The sequence below is a fragment of the Gekko japonicus genome, unplaced genomic scaffold (assembly GCF_001447785.1).
Source record: "Gekko japonicus isolate JY-2015 unplaced genomic scaffold, Gekko_japonicus_V1.1 scaffold541, whole genome shotgun sequence".
In the NCBI taxonomy this organism is placed as follows: Eukaryota; Metazoa; Chordata; class Lepidosauria; order Squamata; family Gekkonidae; genus Gekko; species Gekko japonicus.
Window position 1 is genome coordinate 740,245 of NW_015170907.1, and position 21,455 is coordinate 761,699.

Below are 21,455 nucleotides of genomic sequence, written 5' to 3' on the forward strand. Positions count from 1 at the left end.
TGAGGGGGAAATGGGATAGCCGCTATCGTGTGTTCCTTGCAGGTCTCCAGTTGTTTTGTTCTAACAACCACCTTGTAAAGTAGGTTAGGCTGAGAGAGAATGACTGGCCTGAGCTGGTCCAGTGAGCTTTCATGGCACAGTGAGGACTTGAGCCAGGATCTTCCAGATATTAGTCAGACACTCTAATTACTACACCAAGTTAGTGTCAATGTAGATTTCAGTATGCAACCTCAGCAAAGAACAGCACCTTCAGTCTAATGTAAAACCATTAATCTGATCTCATCTACATTTCAGAGTAATTTCAAGTAATCCTAAATCCCACATTCCTCAAGTCAACCCCTTTGACCACCATCACGAGAGCAGGATCAACCTAGAAAATGCCCAGCATTCTCATGGCTATGGTAGCTAGAACAGTGACCTCCAACATGATGCCCACCAAAGTGTTTCCTAGCATCCACTTGTTTCTTCCCCATAATGCCTCTTCATCAAAGCAAATACCCAATCCTTGCTTTCCTCCAGAAAAGAATAATTGTTCTATGGCAAGCTCTTATTAGAATTCCTGGAGTCTGTGGTTGCTGTTTAATCACCTAATTTAATCATCATGTGAAAGGACCAGAAACTGACAGATTTGATTAGTTATTTTAGGTCTAGAATAAGTCTCGATTAAGACTTTGCATAGGAAACTATTAAAAAGTTGGATTAGTTCTGAGGAGGCCTGAGTTCAACTCCACACTCACTGAAACTCTCAGTGGATGACCTTGAACTGCATACTTTGTCCTGATCTTCTTAGAGGAAGGGCTGGGTAAAATGTAGAAAGCAGAGAGCCACAAGCACTCCATTGTGTATCTGAACCTGTTCCTCAGCCTGAGACTGTAGCAACTAACAGCATCACCATTAGGTATCAATTTTACAGATTACCTGAAAGGGGAGACCTCATGGTGGGTGTTGCCTTGAACTTGATAACACAAGCTCTGCAGATGTAGGATCCACTTGTTTTAGTACACTGTCTCTCACTGAGCTATCTTTTCCAGTATAAAGAGCTTTCATAAAGGTTTCCCTAACAGTCTCTCCCATAAATTAAGCAGATGTTCCCTGAACTAGAATAAGAGGACATCACTGCTCCAGAATCCAATAAGAGGAACTTCCTAGCCAGGAAGTCTGCAAAAATTGCACAACCAATAAATCTAGCAGACTCCAGGACTTGATCTGCCACGTATGCTGCTGCCACAGAGATTTTGTTGATGTCTCATCAGATCTTTTTACTGTCCTGAAACTGAACTCTAAGATCAGCTCTAAGTCAATGGTGTCCTTCTTTTCCCCTTGCACATTAACAGGATAGCACAGGAAGGGAAGTTTTCATGGAGAGAAGGAATAGCCCTTTTCTCTGTAGGGTCCCAAGCTAGATCAGGGCAGAGTGCACCTGAAATTTATGTTCAAGAGATGCTTGGAGATCTTGTCTGATAGGCCAGTAGCACATCTGAGGAATGTATCATGTCCCCTTTTTAGATCATATTTTGTCTTCTTTCATAACTTCCACATGAAAACGTTTTGCAGTACTTCTTTTTATACACAATTTCCTACGATACACTCTGGTGGACACCAGCTCTATTTTTATCGAAGGCCTGTCTATCATCAAATCTCCAGTTCTGGAGCATTTCCCGCCTTGTAACTGAAATTATATTTCAGATAGGTTTGAGTGTAACAATTATTTTCTGACAATCTCTCTAAGCTGTGCACTGAAGAAATGAATACTATTTATCTTAACTGAAGATAAATGGATTGGTACTAATGGATTTTAGCCAGCTCGCACTCTCTCAAATCGACATACAGCCCACATTTTTCAAAATAACGCTTATCTATTGACAGACACATAAAGCAAATACAACAGACCAAAAATGAGTGAGGGCATCAAACTTTGGAAAAAGGGATGAGGTATGACACAAAATGTATGTATCTTCCTCCTCAGGTCAATCCAGAATCCAGGCTGCTGACAGTTCAGATAGAGTGAAAACAGAAACAAATATTATTGAACAAAGAAAGATAGGCTGGCCCAGTGTCACACAGCAATTTTTATGGCAGAGGAAGAATCTGAACTCAGACCTCCTAGCTTCTAGTCCAATACTTTAACCACTACACCTACTATCATTATATCATATGGTAGCAATAGATAGTTTGCAATTTTTCTCTTATAAAATTAAGGTCTTTTCATTACCATGATCAGGGGTCATTTCCTGCAGGAGTGCACAGGAGCAGAGCTCCAGCAGTAAAGAGCCTAGGGGGCGGGCACATTCAACAAGCCCCACCCCCGCTCCCAGTAGCCCTCCGTCAGAGCAAGAAGCAGCCAGGTAAGTTGCAGAGCCCCCCCCCGGCCCCCCACTCCAAAACAGTCCAGTGGCACCTTTAAGACCAAGTTTTATTCAGGTACAAGCTCTCCCTCCTCTGCGAGGACAGATCTGCACGTCTCCCTCCCCCCCCCAATAGCTAGCTATCCAAAACAATCCGGTGGAGCCTGAGCGGTGGGTGTTGCATTCTGACACACTTCCGGTGATGTCAGGGGGTGTGGCATATGCAAATGAGTTATGCTAATGAGCTCCTGCACCTCTTTTTCTACTAAATGACCCCTGACCATGATGCACCCTCGGATTAACTGTAATTAATAACACTATTTGGCAGGTAAGAGACTGGCAAAGGTGAGATACCTAGACAAGAAAAATGCTTGGAAATGTAGAGCAACTGCTGGAAGCTGGAAAGTGGAAAAAAACACCCCTATTTCTAGTCAAAACTATGCAAACACTTTTGGGATGAGGATACAGAGATATATCTTCCATCGTGTAGAAATCCAGGTTTTATGTCATTTTAAGCCTATTTTCCTGCACAAAAAAGAGGTACCTGGAAAAACTCAGGGCAGCAAAATTATTAATCAAGAAACACATTAAGAGAAACTATGTTAGGTGCGAAATACTGATATAACAAACAAGATCCCTGCATCTTTATTGAAACTTGTAATAGTATATTAGTAAGCAAAACATTACCATATTTATTATACGACTAAACCTACAACCCAGATATGTGGCAATAACCCCACTTGCCCAGGCATCTAAATAAGGCAGCAGTCAAATTTTGGCAATGAAAGCTAGACAAGAAGTCAGGATACTGCAAGTCATTAACTGATTCAACACACCCAATAGCACCTGGAATTAATGGGGAAATGCAAACTAAGTCGAGGGGGGGGTACAGTGCCAACAGAATTCATTTACTGTTATATTAAGCATATCCATTTATGCCTGAGCAATTACCCAAAGGTTCCCCCTGGGCAGGGTTGTTTGTCTGCAGTTGGGCATGATGCTTGAATGTTGCAGTGGGTAGAACAGAAGGATTAAACATCCTGACTGTATCTTAGTTCAACTATGACATGGAGATCATGTGCCTTCATTTCCAGGCCACCCGCCAACAAGCAAATCAAAATAATAAATTTGTCACAAAGCCAGCTCAGCTAAGATAATTACATCGAATCATTCTGCAAAAAGTCACTCTGTGTAATTTCTTCACTTTTGCACCAGATAGACAGCATTCTAATACTCCAAAGCATATATTTCCCAATATTAGATTTGTGGCAATCTAAATAATTTGTACTACAATGAATTTTAAAAGTCATTGTAACAATAGTCTGGAATGAAACAGTTTCATTATGAATCTTCTCTTTCATAATACCTTAAGAGGCCACAGGCTAAAAGAAGACCTTCCAGCTTAAGGAGACTTCCTCCAACTTAAGTGATTTGTCCTCCGACAGAAAAGTCAATTAAGTTGAAGGAAGACTCCTTCCACTGGAAGAAGGTTTTAAATGCTGCTCAGTGAAATGGTAGGTTACCTTTACTTATTTAAAATATTTACATCCCAACTTATCTCTGTATACTCTGGGCAACTAACAAAGAAACAAACTGCAAACACATAAAACAACACTCAATGAGATAACATACAAGACAAAATCAACACAGACAGATCTGCAAAAACAGTTTACTCCCATTTTCTTTTGAAAGAAAACTGTTTCACTTCCTGAACGCAGAAAGTGAAGGCGCCCTTCACATCCACTCTGATGGAGAGGAAAAAGTTAGTTTTTATACCTTGCTTTTCTTGACCTTACGGAGTCTCAAAGTAGCTTACAATTGCCTTCCCTTTCTCCCTACAACAGGCACCTTGTGAGGTAGGTGGGGCTGAGAGAGTTCTGAGAGAATGGTGACTGGCCCAATGTCACCCAGCAGGTTTCATGTGGAGGTGTGGGGAATCAAACCTGCTTCTCCAGGTTAAAGTCTGCTGCTCTTAATCACTACACCACTCTGGTTCACCATGCTGATAAGCCATTCCAAAGGCTGGGTATATGACAACCCCTCCCCCCAAAAAAACACCCTATAACTTGACTGTTACCACATGGGCATTCCTAACAGAGGTTAAGGAGAAAGCTGACTGAAGAACACAGCTAGCCTAGCACAGTGGAATATACTGGGAGATGGGAGTATGCTGGGAGATAAGTATGAAGGGCTTTAAAGGTAATAACCAGCACGCTGAATGAGGCCAAGAAGCAAACAGGTATCCCTTGCAGTTGACACAGTATTGGAATGATATGCTCTGAGTGAATGACCCTAAACAGGAGTCTTCTTACTGCATTATGTACCAGCTGAGTCTTCTGAGAAATCTTCAAATGCAGCACCATACACAACATGTTACAGTAGTTCAATCTGGGCACCACAGTAGCATGGATAAAGAAAACATAATCCCATCTAAGGTAAGTAAATCAACACCAAATTCATTGCCATCCCAAAGGCAACTGTGGCAAAAAAAAAATATGTTGGTCTTCAGCCAAGGAACCCACTAGCTAAGCCCCTCTGTTCGGCGTGAGCACAGACAGGGTAGGTCAGAGGCCTGAGTCCATCTAACACCAAAACCCCATCAGGGGAGAGGAGTTCCCAATCATGAGGGAATGTGCTCTGCTAGTTTATTTTAAAGAAGTTCTCTGCTGAGTTGAGCTGAGTGTATATATATAGCATTCTAATCCCAAAGAGCAGATTGGGAACTCTGTTGCTGGCAGCCAGCAGTGCCTGTTAAGGTTTGGAGGGCTCCTACTAGTGTTTCCATGGCTGGAGAACTCCGTCTCCCTCACAGTTGCCTTGGGGTTTTGTAAACAGTTTAATTGAGGAGAGATGGTCTGTCTGGAAAATGCAATCATACACGAAATGACACAAACAGCACAGAAGTTTGTGAAATGTTTGTGCCCGGCACCCTTCCATGAACATTGCTTCACAAACCAGCCAAAATTCACAATGGAAGTTCAGTTCATGAGCTAGATCATGCCCATCCCTACTTAAGACACCAGGCCAAGACCTTCTCAGCTGCTTCTGAAGGCCTAGATACTGAGATATAAAGCTAGGTATCACCCATGTACTGGTGACCAGTGTTCCCTCTAAGCTGAGTTAATGTGAGCCAGCTCACAGTTTTTTTAGCCTCTGGCTCACACATTTTTGTCTCAGCTCAGGAAGGAGGGCTCCAGAGCAAACTAATTTATGCAGTAGGCAAATTGCTCGCTCACGACTTTAATGCCAGTAGCTCACAAAGTTGGATTTTTGCTCACAAGACTCCACAGCTTAGAGGGAACATTGCTGGTGACAATCTACTGTGAAGTTCAAGTTCATCTCCATCAATCATTTAACAAAATATTGAAAACCATTAGGAATAAAATGGACCTTTGAAACTAGGGATGAGCACAGATTGGACCACGGGCCTAATTTTTCCACGGACAAGGGCCCAATTTGTGATCCGTGAGCTCAGTCTATGCCAGTGATGGCGAGCCTTTTAGAGACCGAGTGCCCAAACTGCGACCCAAAACCCACTTATTTATCGCAAAGTGCCAACACGGCAATTTAACCTGAATACTGAGGTTTTACTTTAGAAAAAACAACTCATACATTAACTTAAGATGATACAAACAAAGTAAGAAAAGCAATCCCAAATGCTTTCATTTACTTAAAATTATTTGGCAGAGAATTCGACGCTTTAATGACGGTCTGGGCCTGGCTGGGTCGATGGCACGTGTGCCCACAGAGAGGGCTCTGAGTGCCACCTCTGGCACCCGTGCCATAGGTTCGCCACCACTGGTCTATGCCATCCCACTGACATGGACCTCCCACAAGTCCACAACCCTCCCAGGAGATTCGTAAGGCCCATGTTTGCTAAGCCATGCAGCGCGAGAGTAAACACCAAGTGGCGACTTCACCCACTTCCGGTGGAGGGGCCTTTGGGAGGCTGCAGCCTAGCCGCATCTGCCAGGGATCTCCCAGCATCACTGGCTCCACTGCATCTGCTGCCTTCTGCGGCCTGGTGAGCTTTGGCGCTGGTCTGCAGCCTCGCTGCCCTGGCCCTAGCACCTTGTCACCGTCAACTGCAGTCTCTTCTCTCTCTTTTTTTAACCCGCCGAAGGGATATTTTTATTTTACATTAAACTACAAACTACAAAGAAAATTAGGTGGGGAAACTACAACTAGGGATAAAGGAAAGATAACCACACTAAACTAAAAACCCAAGAGAAGGAGATCTTATTTCTGTTAGTGTAAATGTTAGTACCACAAGTGTTAATATCACAATATACTTGTAGAGTTCCTGCGCATCTTCCATGTTTATATGTTACTTAGTTGTTATGAGAGAATTTTCTGATAATCTTCGTGTTTTTCGCTTCAAAAGGCCAATTTCCGAGTCCTTCTGCCTTTACTTCGGCTTTCTGTTTCTAAAATCGTAGACAACTTTGGCAGGTCCTGTACCTGTTTCTGTAGCAGAGTCTTCTTCCATTCCAGAGGTAGCAGAGTCACTGGATTTCGTTTCTTCCTCCTTAGACTCTTCCTCTGTTCCAAGCTGATGCCGCGAAAACGCTTTAGCCTTGAAAATAGAGTCTATCTTCTCTCTTTTGTCGTTAATCTTAAAGATGACACCTTCCGGGATCGCTCACCTGTACGTTATTCCATTAGTTTGAAGAAAAGCAATCAAATCTTTGTAATTTTTCCTCTTTTGTCAGATTTCAAATGGAATGTCTTTTAGTGTCTTGATAATTACATTTCCCATTTTCAGTGGAGTTGCTGATGTTGCTTTTAAAATAGCATCTCTAGTCTTCTTGAGAATCTGACCACAATTTCTCCAGGTAGGCTATTTTTTTATATATAGTTGGAGTATGCACTATAGGCCACCTCCATATCTTTTATCAGTTCATCTGCTGTAAAGCCTATCACTGGAGCGATGATCTCGCTAAGCAGCCTCCTCAGGTCCTCTTTCACTGCTTCAGGAACTCCCTGGAACCATATTGGCTTTTTCCATCTGTAATTGCAGTACACGGTTTTCTTAAAGATTCTGCTTTATTTCCACTTCTCCCAGTCTTTTCTTCAACTTCTTATTTGTGGTGTCCATCTCTTGGATTTTCTCATTAGCCTGCTCCACTTTCTTTTCCATTTCATTCAGCTGTTGAGATGCAAAGTTCTTGTTCATCACAGTCAGTTGCTGGTTAATACCATCGAGTTGCTCCATCACCGGCTTGAGCATATCCGCTAGTAATTTAATGACGTCTGCCCCCTCTTCCGGTTTGGGACTCTGACTGCCTGGTGGTTTTGTTTTTAACTTTGCATGCTGGGCTGCCATTTTTCCGATTTGTTTACATTTCCCACCGCTTCCTCCCGACTCGAGAAACTTGCCCCACGATGTCAAAAATCAAGTCTCTCACAGCACACACGCTGCTTTCCTCCCCTCTCCCCCTTCGCATCGTTTATCGGTTACCTCGCATAAGAGCCGTCCCTCTTTGCGTCCGTTTCTTCCCACATGGAGGGGGATCCGCTTTTTTAATAGTCCATTTTATTCAGAACTCACGTTCACTGTCGGTCAGATTCTCTGACCATGCTGCATTTTAACAATATTCCGCTCAATCTCCGGCACTTGTCCCAGTCAAACCAGCTTGTGCCCGGCCACACAGCGACTGGACCGTAAGGGCAGAGGGGAGTCTCGATTCTTCGCCATTACACCATCGAAGAGGCTACCCCTTAGAAGCCCTCTGGCCTGGAGCTTATCGCAAAGGCTCCGTGGGGGTGTCACTTGAGGTGGCACCCCTCCAGGCCACTGGTGTGTGATTCACCCTCCCATGGTTCGGAGAGAGCGTCCGCCATCGCTGCTTTGTAAACCGGAAGTCAATTGCGGCCTCTTCTCCAGGGTTAGGTGGGCCTTGCTGTTATCACAGCTGCTGAGGACCTTCCAGCACAGCCAGTCCTCCTCACCTTATTGCTGCTGTCCACCACCGCCCGTGAGGAAATCCTGACGGGAACTTTCTTCAACAGCGTCTGGGATGCAAGGGAGGCAATGATCTCCTTCAGTCCCCAAAATCCTCTGCCACTTACCACAGCTTGAAAGCTGGGGAGGAAGGTATGGTGGGAGCCCTGCAGGCATGACCCTTCACTCCTGTTCTCCCCCCCTTCCTTTGTTCTGGATCTCTGTGCTCCCCAGAGCACCAACGAGACTTTCCTACTTCTCCAGCAGGGCCAGTAAGACTGGGGAGCTCCCAGGGGACAGGCCCCTCCCTGGCTGGATTGATTTCAAAGAGACTGATCCTGCTCAAGAGGAGGAGCCATATTCAACAAGTGAGGACTGCCCCACTCCTGGACCACCAGAGAACATGTTGCTGATACCATTTTGAAACAGACTGAAACAAAGAACTCTCAGCATGTCAGGCATTCTAAAAGGAGTAGAAAATTGTGACAAATGGATTGCATCATCTTGCATCCCACCTGTAATCTGATACAAAACAAATTCAAAGCAAGTTTGCTAATGAAACGCAAATCCCATGAATTGTCTATAGAACAGACAATTCACATTAGTGGAAGGGGAAACTCAGTGCATATATCCAAATGTGTCCCATTCACTGGTGTGAGGATGGTAGCCCACAGTCCCAGAAGCTCTGCTTTTCAAAGGGGCATGCATGAGACTCTAGGTCTATGTAAACATAATTATGTCTCTTTCTTTAAAAAAAAAAATAACCCACAGAAGAAATATTTACATTTTCTTTTTAAAAAAGTTCATGCTGTTTTCCTATTTTTTCATCATGCTCATCTTTTAAAGGTCCCTCTTTTATTTGTCAAAGAGCTATCTTACAACAAGTGCATTCAATCCGGTTAAGATGTTCAAAGCAGTAACAGCAAAAACCTTTTTAGCACCTTGAATAAATCACTTACCTGTGCCTTTGCCAATTTCTTTTCTAGCAAATCTCTCTCCCGTTCTGTTTGCTGCAGGCGTTTATTAAGTTCAACAACATCTCCTTTCAGTGATGCCAGAGCTGCTAAGTGGAGCTGTAACACACAAGCAGAAGGAACTAAATGAAATACAGTCCACATCATGTACCACTTGCTTAGATTTACTTGAATAGTACAGGCCATGGAAATGACTGAAGACTAGAGTGACATTTCACATTTCATAATTTTTAAATCAAGAAACAGGAAAAACTATCACCATCTCAAATACTTCCACTTGGCACTTCAGAAATCCCTGCACATTATTTTAATACTACTTTAGATTATCCTGGCTCAGAGTTTTATGATACTGAAGGCATACCAAATATGCTGGCTCACTTTTATTTATATTGGACAATGCCATCATCACTGGCTATAGGAAGGCATGACCAAACATGACTGTCACTACTAATAAAATAGTATATGTTTACATGGTGAAGCGTAATTACATGGTCAACAAAAATTATTTCTTTACAGGCAGTGGTATCTGGTTACATACATGGGCTATATGAAAACAGTAATACTATTTTAGAGAATATTAGTGAAGGCATGGGGCTTTATATGCCAGTGTGTAAAATGAGTCAAAATTTCCCCAATTTAATTACCCACAATGTTCAGGTTGCGTGTTCCAGTTTAAGATTACCGAAAATTATTTATTAATTAAATTAGATTTATAGCCCGCCCTTCGTACACAATAGGGCTCAGGGCAGGTCACACCATTTAAAATCAACAGAACAATTAAATATAATTTAGATTAAAATCAGCAATTACAACAGTCACAACAGTCACAGTGTTCATTCCTCACTAGATGGCACGGTAGAGGGCAGTTCAGGAGATGGTCCCAGGTGGGAAGGCAACACTCATCCTTCACTAGGTGCCTGGTGGAACAACTCCATCTTACAGGCCCTGCAGAATTGTTTCAAGTCTCACAGGGCCCGGGTGTCACTGGTCAGAGTGTTCTACCAGGTTGGCACGTAAGGTGCTCTCAGGCATTCCTTCACAGAATCATAGCTGAAGCCTTTGTTGATGTCCAGGTAGTGGCCCTGCTGAGGATCATATGGTACCCAGCCTATAGGCACAGCAGATTCTCCTTTGTTTGGGCCACCTGTTGTGGCAAAGTGAACTAAAGGGCAGCAAACGCTACCTAGAGGGCTCCCAACAGCCATACCCAGGATAGTCAGAGGCTTTAAATAAATTCTTCTAATAGTTTATTTCTCTTTCCAAGGAACATTAACTCGTGATCCAAATTATCACTACAGCAATACCTTGTCATGACTTTTCTTTGTCTTAATTCTAATTATGATAATATTTACACTGCTTGTATCACTTCTAGGCAGGCTTCTTTGCTCTTATTTACATTTGTGTCTGTGAGTGTATTAAGTGCCTAAAGTCACTCCCGACTTACAGCAAAACACTGAAATAAAGACCTCTGGAATATTCTATCATTAATAGCCTTGCTCAGGTGCTATCAACACTTAGCCTTCAATAACTAAATGGGCCACTGGTCTGATCCAACACTGGCTTCTCTTATGTTCTTAACTGATTTCATGCCATTCCCGAATTTCTTGAATTTGACAATTCAAGAGTTATGTGAATGGCTCAAGCTTGATTCAAGATTTAAACTTCACCAAGGGATCAAGGAGAAACATAACACAAGACAGGTAATGCAAGATCTGTAAATGTGAGACAATAAAGACCATCTACATTACAAAATACACATGGTTCAGATTTGTAATCAAACCAAGACAAAGTTACATTATCTGGTTTCATTTTTATAAGGATGATAAAGGTTAACCCCAAAGAGTCCCTCCCTGTCTAATGATTTTCTTTGTTTTCAGGAAGAAACTTAAAATCATTTCAGTTGAGAAAACAAAGATGATTGTTCACACTGAATGCACAAGCACTGTTCAGCTGCCATTTCACTTCTCAGATAAACAAGCAATGAACCCACAAACACTTATGGGGCTATCTCATTTTTCCCTGCCCCATAATTTCTTCTTTTTTCTTCCCTGAAAGGCCCCACAGCCTCTCCTTTTTTCCTCCTTCCTTCTCTCTTTCCCACCCACTAGCCAACTAAACTCTATCTGTTCCATCTTCAGCTTTTCCTCCTTTCCCACCCCAGCAGCCTCTACCCAGGAAAAGCATGGTCCAGTTGCACAGTGCTAGCAGTTGGGCTGGGCCCAGTTACACATTGGGGAACCTGCAAGAACTTGCAGAGGACATCTCATTTCCTCCCTATATCCCCTTCCTCACACTATTTCCTCTTTCTGCCTCCTTGAGGCAATCCCCATATATTCACCTTTCTCTGTTTTCCCCCCTGCCTTCCACCCACCCACCAACCTACCATTTATCTGCTCCCCATCTTCAGCTAATTTATTTCATTTATACCCCACCTTTCTTCACAGTGAGGACCCAAAGCAACTTACATCATTCTCCTCTCCTCTATTTTATCCTCACAGAAACCCTGTGAGGTAAGGCTGATAATTTTGTAACTGGCCCAAGATCTTCCTGTGAGCTTCTATGGCAGAGTGATGATTTGAACCTAGGTCTCCCAGATCCCAGACCCCTGCATCACAACAGCCAGTCCTGGGTGAGTCATGGAAATCACATGACATCAAGTTGTCCATTGGCTGTTGCCAGGCCTAGCCCTGATGAATTCTCCCTCAAAGGCCAAAACAGCCCTGGAAAGGGTCCTGCCCCTCCCCCTGCCTTTTACTGACAGAAACCAAGGCTTCAGCTGAAAATACTGTGGTGGTTGCCTAGTATCTTCTGAGGGCATTCATTTCTTAAAGCTACAGGTGCTGCTTTTATCATTTTTCTGGGTTTCAAACCCCATACCCACTCATGTTGTTTTACTGCATGTGTTATTAAAATCAGATTGAATTATTCTACAGTATCTGAAGTAAGGGAAAGTTTGGTAACAAAATGTTTGGCAAACATTTATTTATCTTTTGTGGGTGTAGGATAAAGGTCAGTTTTGATTTCAAGACAAAGCATTAAGTCAAAAACAATTTAAATTTCTATAATAGTATGGTCAGTTTGTGAACAGCCATTCAGTATTTTGTTGAATTTCTTGGATTTCATGCATAGCCATTTGGGCTGTGGCCTATAGTATCACTGTAGTATCTGTATAATGATAGTATCAATCCCTTCTCAGCAGCTGACTTTTAGTGAAAGGAAATTTTCCAGCAACATAAATATCTGGTAGGTGGTTAATTTTATAATAAGTAAGCATGTCTGCATTAAAAATATATGAGCAAAAATATGGCACAATCCAGAAAAGGTTAGATATAGTAATATCTATTTGAATGAATGGTGTGCCGTAGCCTGAAGCACCTGGGACTTTAACAGGAGTTAATCACATCTCATCTTTGGCTGGATTGCACCTACAATCTACTAACACAGTTTTAAAAATACACTTAGCAAATATAGGTCGTGTTCAGACTGGCAGTTTGCAGTGCTAGGGAGTCGCGTCAAAGAAGACCCAGAGCAGACCCGGAACGGCTTGGTCGCGGTATTCCTGTTCACACTGCAGCAAACGAAACAGGAGGATACCATGGAGGAAGCGCAAGGGAGTGTTTGCACTGTTGGCCCGCCCTTGGTGGGCTATTAGTGGCTGTTTCTGCACTCTGCTCCATGCGCCCATGGAAACAGCCAGCGCCTATTATCAACGACTGTGGGTTGTTCCCGCCTTACAGCACTTGCGTTCACACGTCAGGGAACCGGAATCAACCCGCTCTCCACACAGTTTGCTACCACTTCCACCAGGTACTTTTAAAACTCAGGAGGGAAGCGGTAGAAGATGGCTTGAGTACGGCTGGGGGACGCCAGACAACTGTGCCTGTGTGAACCCGCCCCTTTAATCCGCTAGTGAAACACTCCTGAAATGTTTGGCTGTTGGGCCAAACTGCCAGTCTGAACGTGGCCATAGGCTGCTAACTTATCAATGTGAAGAACAGAGATTCCAGGGCTACATGAATATAACATACAGCCGATACCTATAGTTTTATCTTTACCTAGTGCACCTGCCACAGGAGACACCTTGAGCACGAAGGAGGTAAAACTACTGTCTTCATAAATACTGTAGAAATTTTACCATTCATGCAATGTATTCTATTCAGGCCATTCATGCAATATATATTTTATAATCATTTCAATTATAGCAAAATAGTATTTTCAATGTTATTATTATCATGTGAATCTATTCATTTTATTAGTGGCTTGGAACCTATGGAGTATGCTGACATAGTTCCTTACTTCCATACCTTTACCCCCCAAGACCAAGAAAATGCTGATGCCAGACACTGTGGGATTCACAAGGACAAAAAGCCATATGGGGTAGGCAGGGCTATCAAAAACCTCCATTGATGTTGTTCAGCTGCACAGTCAAGTCCGACTCTTCGCGACCCCATGGACCACATCACGCCAGGCCCTCCTGTCTTCCGTCGTCCTCCGGAGTTTGCTTAATTTCATGTTCATTGCATCTATGACACTGTCTAACCATCTCATCCTTTGCCGTCCCCGTCTTCTTTGGCCTTCAATCTTTCCCAGCATCAGGGTCTTCTCCAGTGAGTGCTCCCTCCTCATTTGGTGGCCAAAGTATTTGGAGCTTCAGCTTCAGTATCTGGCCTTCCAGGAAACAGTCAGGGTTGATTTCTTTTAGGATTGACTGATTTGATCTCCTAACAGTCCAAGGGACTCTCCAGAGTCTTCTCCAGCACCATAGTTCGAAAGAATCTATTCTTCGGCACTTAGCCTTCCTTATGATCCAACTCTCCCCCCCCCAACCGTTGATTTTAAAAGTTGTGACCTTATCTTTCATTTGTTAATACAGGTACAAGTACCGAATGCAAGGCTCCTTCAGTTCTTACAGCTGGTGCCTAAAGCTACTTTTATACCAGACATAAGCTCTCTCTCTCTCATTAAATCTAAAATAAAATGAAACTGAAGATTTTGATTGCTCTTGTCCTGAATTACTATTCCTTGTTACACAGGGATATTGAATCTCATTATATCATGTAGTGAGACACACAAGATCTGCTAGACAAACAGAGAACACACACACACTGAACAAGAACCAGTTCGTAGTTCATAGAATTTTATTTACTGTTCCAAAAAAAATGTAAGCGTTGTATATTTTCAAGTAAAGGCTGTGAGTGAAGCATGCACATAATACAGCCAATGTACTTGACAAGGATGCTACAGCAGTGAATTTCTTATTACACAGCTAGATATGGGATATTAAAACTTAAGTGCGGCAGTAAATGCAGTCTGCCAAAACAATGCAGTCACATCAGCATTTACACATCTAACTGTAAACACTTAAAACATTCTAGTACTAGCACTTCAATGAGCAAATATTACAATAAAAACAGAATTTTAATTGCAATCACACAAAGAGAAGCATATTTGAGAATGTTCACATTGTTCAAAATTGTATAGTATGCTCCAAGAGCTTCCTGTTTTGCAAAAGTAAGTTAGAAGTGAAAATAGCAAAAATAAAGTAGGACTAAGTTGCTTGAAACATCCCCCTGTCCCAAAAAAGAATAACAACATCTAAGCATAACACCACAACTCTTTTCAAATGGCATGAATCATACATGTGATTCATTCCGAGGCATACTGGACACACACCACCCTTCTACAGAATTACTCAACTGTTCAAGGGATTCTTGCAAGTTCCAATCATATCTTGCAAGACTACAATAAACCAGTGAAGCAAAAACAAACACACACCCTTCAAATTTCTAAAACAGTATATCTTCCATACTAAAGTGTCCCTTTAACAGCAGTGATAACTGTTAATGACAGAGTAGCCTTTAAGTTCAGGACTGTACTAATCTCTGGTGGGTTTTATTTAACCTGCACATCTTAAAGACTGACACTTAACAGAATGACTTTCTGTACATTGGTATCTGCTTTGTCACTGGAAACACCTTGGTGCAATCTTCATCTGTAAATGACACACCTTAATTTTTTAATAAGGTTTTATGAGAGTGGAAGGCACAGTCTTTATTAAGACCTTGCTTCATGCAATTATATATTATCCTCACGTCTTGTACTGGTGCCTCACATTCTATCCAGCCACCCACATTAATTTGAACCACCTTAAAGCTGTTGATGGAATTACCAGGAAGGTTAATGTGTTATGTCATATTTCTTGCTGTTATTAACCAAGAACTAGGTTGATCAATTCAGAATTTCAGCAACAGTCTTCTCAGGGTTAACCAGAGAGCGTTACTTGCATCTGAGAGCTGGTGTAGTGGTTAGAGCACTGGACTAGGATCTGGGAGACCAAGCTTTGAATCCCTACTCAGCCACGAAATCTTGCTGAGTGACCTTCAGTAAGGTAGGTTACTCTGAGTGTAACTTGGCCCAAGGTCACCCAGAGAGCTTCCATGGAACAAGTGGGGAATCCAACCTGGATCTCCCAGATACTAGTCCAACACTCTTAACCACTACACCACACTGACTCTCTGGATAATGCTGAACAAACTAAGGAAGTCTTTGAGCTGGCATGGTTATAAGACACCCCAATAAATAACAAACCAGTTTGTTGCTATGTCTGAATCAGATGACATGACGGCTTGCAGTTCATTTCTCACTTACAAAACAGGATTCCAGACCACTTTAATCCTGATTTTTTTACACTTACACAAGACACAGTAAAATGCAACAAAGCATCATAGCTAACAGTGCAATTCCACAGAGTTACTCCGCTCTAAACCCACTGAAATAATTGAGTTTAGATTACCTTAATTGTGCATAGATTTGGACTGTAAAATATGAAATGTTAGGTAACTATTAATAGCCTATCCAAATAATAATCTGAGCCCCAGACCTCTGCAAAGTCCTGTTACAGCACAATCAGTGAGAAAGACATTATAAGTGATTTCATATGACATACCCTTGGTTGTTAGATCATATCGGTGACTATCTACTCCTGGTTAATCTTGGAAACCAACTGAACATTTCACAAATATATGGAGCATTTTTAGATTTTTTAAAAAATTTAATTCCTCACTACAGGATGGAAGATGAACAATGCTTGGGGCATATAGTCGTTTGCATACCCATCAGAGCAAGCAGGGGTCATTTCCTACAGGAGCGCACAGAAGCGGAGCTCCGGCAGTAAAGAGCCATGGGGTGGGGACATGCGACAAGCCCCGCCCCCTGCCCCCAGCAGCCCCGGGCCACAAGGAGCAAGAAGCAGCCAGGTAAGTTGCAGAGCCCCCTCCCCCACTGATAGCAATCCAAAACAGTCCAGTGGCACTGTAATGTATTCGAAACAATTACATGAATCACCTCATTAGACTCCCATGTTAAGCCAAGCTAGGGCTCCTCTGACCGAACTTCCTATTGGTCGCTTTGTAACAATGACCAATCAGAACAGTACTATTCCCTGGGAGGGAAAGACTCCCATTGGTCCTTAACTAAGCAATCTCATTGGTTGTTATTTGTAAATAGGCGTGGCTACATTAGCCCGGTTATGTTTAAAAGGAGCATAGCTCCCACAGTTTCTTGTTCGTTACTTCCAATAAAGCTGAATCACTTGCTGAATCACTCTAAGAGTCCTTTGTTAGCGCGATCTAACAATTGGCGACGAAGGTGGGATGTTAGAGCAGGTAGGCAGCCCTGCGGACATCCACACTTCGGACTCGGAAGAAAGCGGGCAAAGCACAGCAGCCGATCCGGCGGAGGCGCCACCAGCTCCGGTGCCCAAGTCTCCCACGATGGCTGGAAGCCAGAAGTTCGAGTGCTTCGAACCCTCCTCAGAAGACTGGGACTCCTACCTATCCAGGTTCGAGTTCCATCTGGAAACACACGACATTACAGACGAGGCCAAGAAACGGGCGTGCCTCCTGAGTTCCTGCGGGAAGGGAACCTTCGACATAGCCAGGTCGTTGATGGCCCCAACGGATATGAAAACTGTCTCCTACGCTGACATCACAAAGAAGCTTAAGGCCCATTTTTCTCCACAACCGTCGGAGATCGCCTGCCGGCACGCTTTTTACAAGCGGAACCAGGCCGGAGGCGAGACCATCGCAGATTTCGTGGCAGCCCTTCGCAAAGCCGCACGGCCGTGTAACTTCCACAACGTAGAGGAAGCCCTCAGAGACCATCTCGTCTGTGGCCTTAAAGACGAGAGGCTGCAACAGAGGCTGTTCGCCCGCACCACCCTGACCTGGGCAGTGGCCTACGACGAGGCCGTGGCCGCAGAAGCAGCAGATAAGTCCACAAGGGAGGTCCGCCAGAGGATGGCAGAGCCCAGCGTCCACTCTCAGCGAGACAGCGAGCGCGAAGAAGCGGACGATGACGTCAACGCGGTCCGAGGCAAGCGGACCCCAGCGAAGACTACCAGCGTCAAGCCGTGCTCCGGCTGCGGCGGGAAACACCAGCGCGACTCCTGTTGGGCCCGTGATGTCGACTGCAGAGCCTGTGGACAGCGCGGTCATCTGGCCAGAGTCTGCAGAGCGGCACGGAAGGAGTCCTCACCAAGCAGCGGATCGGCACAAAAGAATACCCCCACCAATTCCCGAGGCAAGCAGCGTTTCCCGGCATCGGAAGCAAGCTGCAAGACTACGGCGACCCTGACAAGCGCATCGACTGTCAATCGCACCAGTTGCCAGGGAAAGATCACCGTGACCCCCCTCCTCGACGGCAGACCATGCACCATGGAAGTCGACTCCGGCTCTTCGGTGACGGTAATTTCTGCGGCATCCTGGCAACAGCTGTTTCCGACCAGAAGTCGACGGCGGCTCCAGCCTGCGGAAACCAGGGTGTCCGACTTCCAGGGCAACCGAATTCCCCTGGCCGGAAGAGACACTGTAAATGTTGAGTATAAGGGGAAATGTGTTCAACTGTCATTTCTTATTGCAGAGGGAGACCGGGTCAACCTACTGGGGTTAGACTGGTTTGAGCCATTGGGCATTGGTATTTCAGGGATTAACAAAACGATTGAGAATAAATGGGATATGATGTATGACCTGTTCCCTGATGTGTTTGCAGAGGGTCTGGGGCGGTACAAAGGGCCCCCGGTTGCTTTTGAACTTGACCCATCCGTAAAGCCAATCAGGCTAAAATATCGGAAGGTTCCAATCCCCCTCAGGCCTAAAGTAGAGAGGGAAATTGATAAACTCGTGGAACAAGGAATTTTGGAACCTGTTCCTCACAGCAAGTGGGAGACGCCTATAGTAACACCAGTTAAGCCTGATGGGTCCATACGCTTATGCGCAGACTATAAATGCACCCTTAACAAGGCGTTACAACAACACTCCTATCCCGTCCCGGTTATTAGCCACATCCTGGCTTCATTGGGGGGTGGGAAGTTCTTTGCCAAATTGGACTTGGCACAGGCATACCAGCAGTTGCCTGTCACTCCCGAGGCTGCAGAGGCTCAGACTATTGTTACCCATAGGGGAGCTTTTAAGGTAAATCGCCTACAGTTCGGGGTAAATGTAGCGCCCGGCATTTTCCAGGGCCTAATGGAACAACTGTTGAGGGGGGTACCAGGAACGGTGCCCTACTTCGATGACGTGTTAATTGCGGGGAGGTCTGAAAATGAATTGATGGACCGTGTGAAGGAAGTCTTGAAGCGTTTCCAAAACGCAGGGCTCAGGGTAAAACGTTCAAAATGCACACTGGGAGTTAGCAGTGTGGAATTCCTGGGATTCAGGATTGATGCAGACGGGGTGCACCCCACTACTGACAAGGTGACTGCAATCCGAGACGCCCCCAGGCCGGTGAGTAAGAAGGAGCTCCAATCATTTTTAGGACTCCTCAATTTTTATCATGCGTTTTTACCGCATAAGGCATCAGTGGCGGCCCCTTTGCACGCACTTTTGCATAAGGAGGCGAAATGGAAGTGGGGACAGGCCGAAGAACGGGCTTTCGTGGGAGTTAAGGAGCTGTTGGTGTCTAATGACGTACTGACGCATTATGATGACCAGAAGCTCCTGGTGCTAGCTGCGGACGCTTCACCTTTTGGAATAGGCGCAGTTTTGAGCCACCTGATGCCTGATGGGAGCGAAGCGCCTATCGCTTTTTACTCTAGGTCTCTATCTGCGGCAGAGAGGAACTATGCCCAGATAGACAAGGAAGGTCTGGCTTTAGTAGCGGCTGTCAAAAAGTTCCATGACTTTATTTTTGGCAGGCGATTTTTGCTGCTCACTGCCCACAAGCCGCTACTGGGGATTTTTGCGCCCGATAAGCAACTGCCAAATATCATGTCCCCGCGCATGCTTAGATGGGCGCTCTTTTTGCAGGCGTACGATTATGACCTTGAACACCGGCCTGGAAAGGCAATCGGACATGCGGACGCCCTCAGCCGCTGCCCGTTGCCCTGTGTAGAGTCTGACCCTGCCCCTGCTGGTGAGGTGCTGGCACTCGATGAGCTTCCCCAGGCACCGGTGTCGTCCAAGGACATTGCGGCACACACAGCCAAGGACTGCATCCTCTCCCGAGTACTAAACTGGGTTTGGAGGGGGTGGCCGGTGGGAAGCATGGAACCGGAGTTCGGGCCCTACAAAAGCCGCCAAGACGAACTTTCTATTTCAAAGGGGTGTCTGCTTTGGGGGAATAGGGTGGTGGTCCCTGACAGACTCAGGAAGAGAGTACTGGAATCCCTGCACGAGGGTCACCCCGGTATGGTGCACACCAAGGCGTTGGCCAGAGGGTATGTCTGGTGGCCGGGGCTGGACAAAGAGATCGAGGAATGGGTACGGGTGTGTCCCAAATGCCAGCAGGTCAGACCTGATCCCCCACAAGCTACACCCCAAGGCTGGGAATCATCTGGTAAACCCTGGGCCAGGTTACATATAGATTTTGCTGGCCCTCTCCAGGGACAAATGTTCCTAATTGTTGTAGATGCCATGTCCAAATGGCTGGAGGTCGTGCATATGAAATCGACCACGTCACTTGCTGTGATCCATGCGCTCCGCCGGCTCTTTGCCACCCACGGGTTGCCTGACGTCGTCGTCAGTGACAACGGGCCTCAATTTGTCTCTGAGGAGTTTAAACATTTCCTCACGAGTAATGGCATCCGCCAAATGACTTCGGCCCCTTTCCATCCGGCATCTAATGGCCAAGCCGAACGGATGGTCAGAACGGCCAAAGAGGCCCTGGGTAAAATGGACGAAGGGGACTGGAGCCAGAGGCTGGGCTCCTTTCTTTTGCGGCAGCACACCACCCCCTGTAGTACCACAGGGCGTAGTCCGGCCGAGTTACTAATGGGGCGGAGGCTCACGACCCGCTTAAACCGAATGCACCCAGACCTCACTGAAGAGCAATCCGAGCGTACCACTGCGCAACCGAAGGTGCGCATGTTTGAAAAAGGGGACAAGGTTTTTGCACGGAATTATGCAAACGGGCACTCATGGCTTCCTGGGGTAATATCCGACTCTGTGGGTACTCGAATGTATGTGGTGCAGTTGACTGACGGTCGAGTATGGCGGCGCCATTAGCCCGGTTATGTTTAAAAGGAGCATAGCTCCCACAGTTTTCTGTTCTGGTTTCTAATGCGTTTGAGTGCTTGTTCGTTACTTCCAATAAAGCTGAATCACTTGCTGAATCACTCTACGAGTCCTTTGTTAGCGCGATCTAACAGGCACCTTTAAGGCCAAGGTTTATTCAGGTACAAGCTCTCCCTCCTCTGTGAGGGCAGATCTGCGCATCCCCCCCCCCAATAGCTAGCAATCCAAAAGAGTCCAGTAGTGCCTGAGCAGTGGGTGTTGCCTTCTGACACACTTCTGGTGATGTCATGGGGTGTGGCATATGCAAATAACTTATGTTAGTGAGTTATGCTAATGAGATCCTGCACCTCTTTTTCTACAAAATGACTCTGCAGGTGATGATCTGAGCAGATTTTACTACATAGTAGTAAATCGAGATAGTACAGAATCGAGAGGTTCCCAATTCATATCTCACCTTACTATACACTCACAAAGTGGCCCTAGGCAACTATGATGCTTCAGCTTTCTATGCACCCTTATGATAATATGGCGGTAAGAAGGCTAAGTTATCTTACAGGCTGCTAGGATTATTGGGATGGTGTATATAAAGCCATATAAAGGTAAGCATACTAGCCACCTTCTGCTAAGTGGAAAAGTGGGGTACAGATACTTTAACATATTAAAATATTTATTAGTATTACTA

At 44.8% G+C, this 21,455-nt stretch overlaps 1 protein-coding gene across 1 annotated transcript in view; it reads right to left on the reverse strand.

The window, feature by feature from the left end:
• Positions 1-21,455, reverse strand: part of MCC (mutated in colorectal cancers) — a 237,797-nt gene that overhangs the window by 95,238 nt on the left and 121,104 nt on the right. Inside the window, exon 2 of the mRNA XM_015418649.1 lies at positions 9,249-9,362. Within this exon, the coding sequence (XP_015274135.1) occupies positions 9,249-9,362 (114 nt within the window). The remainder of the gene's footprint in view (positions 1-9,248; positions 9,363-21,455) is intronic.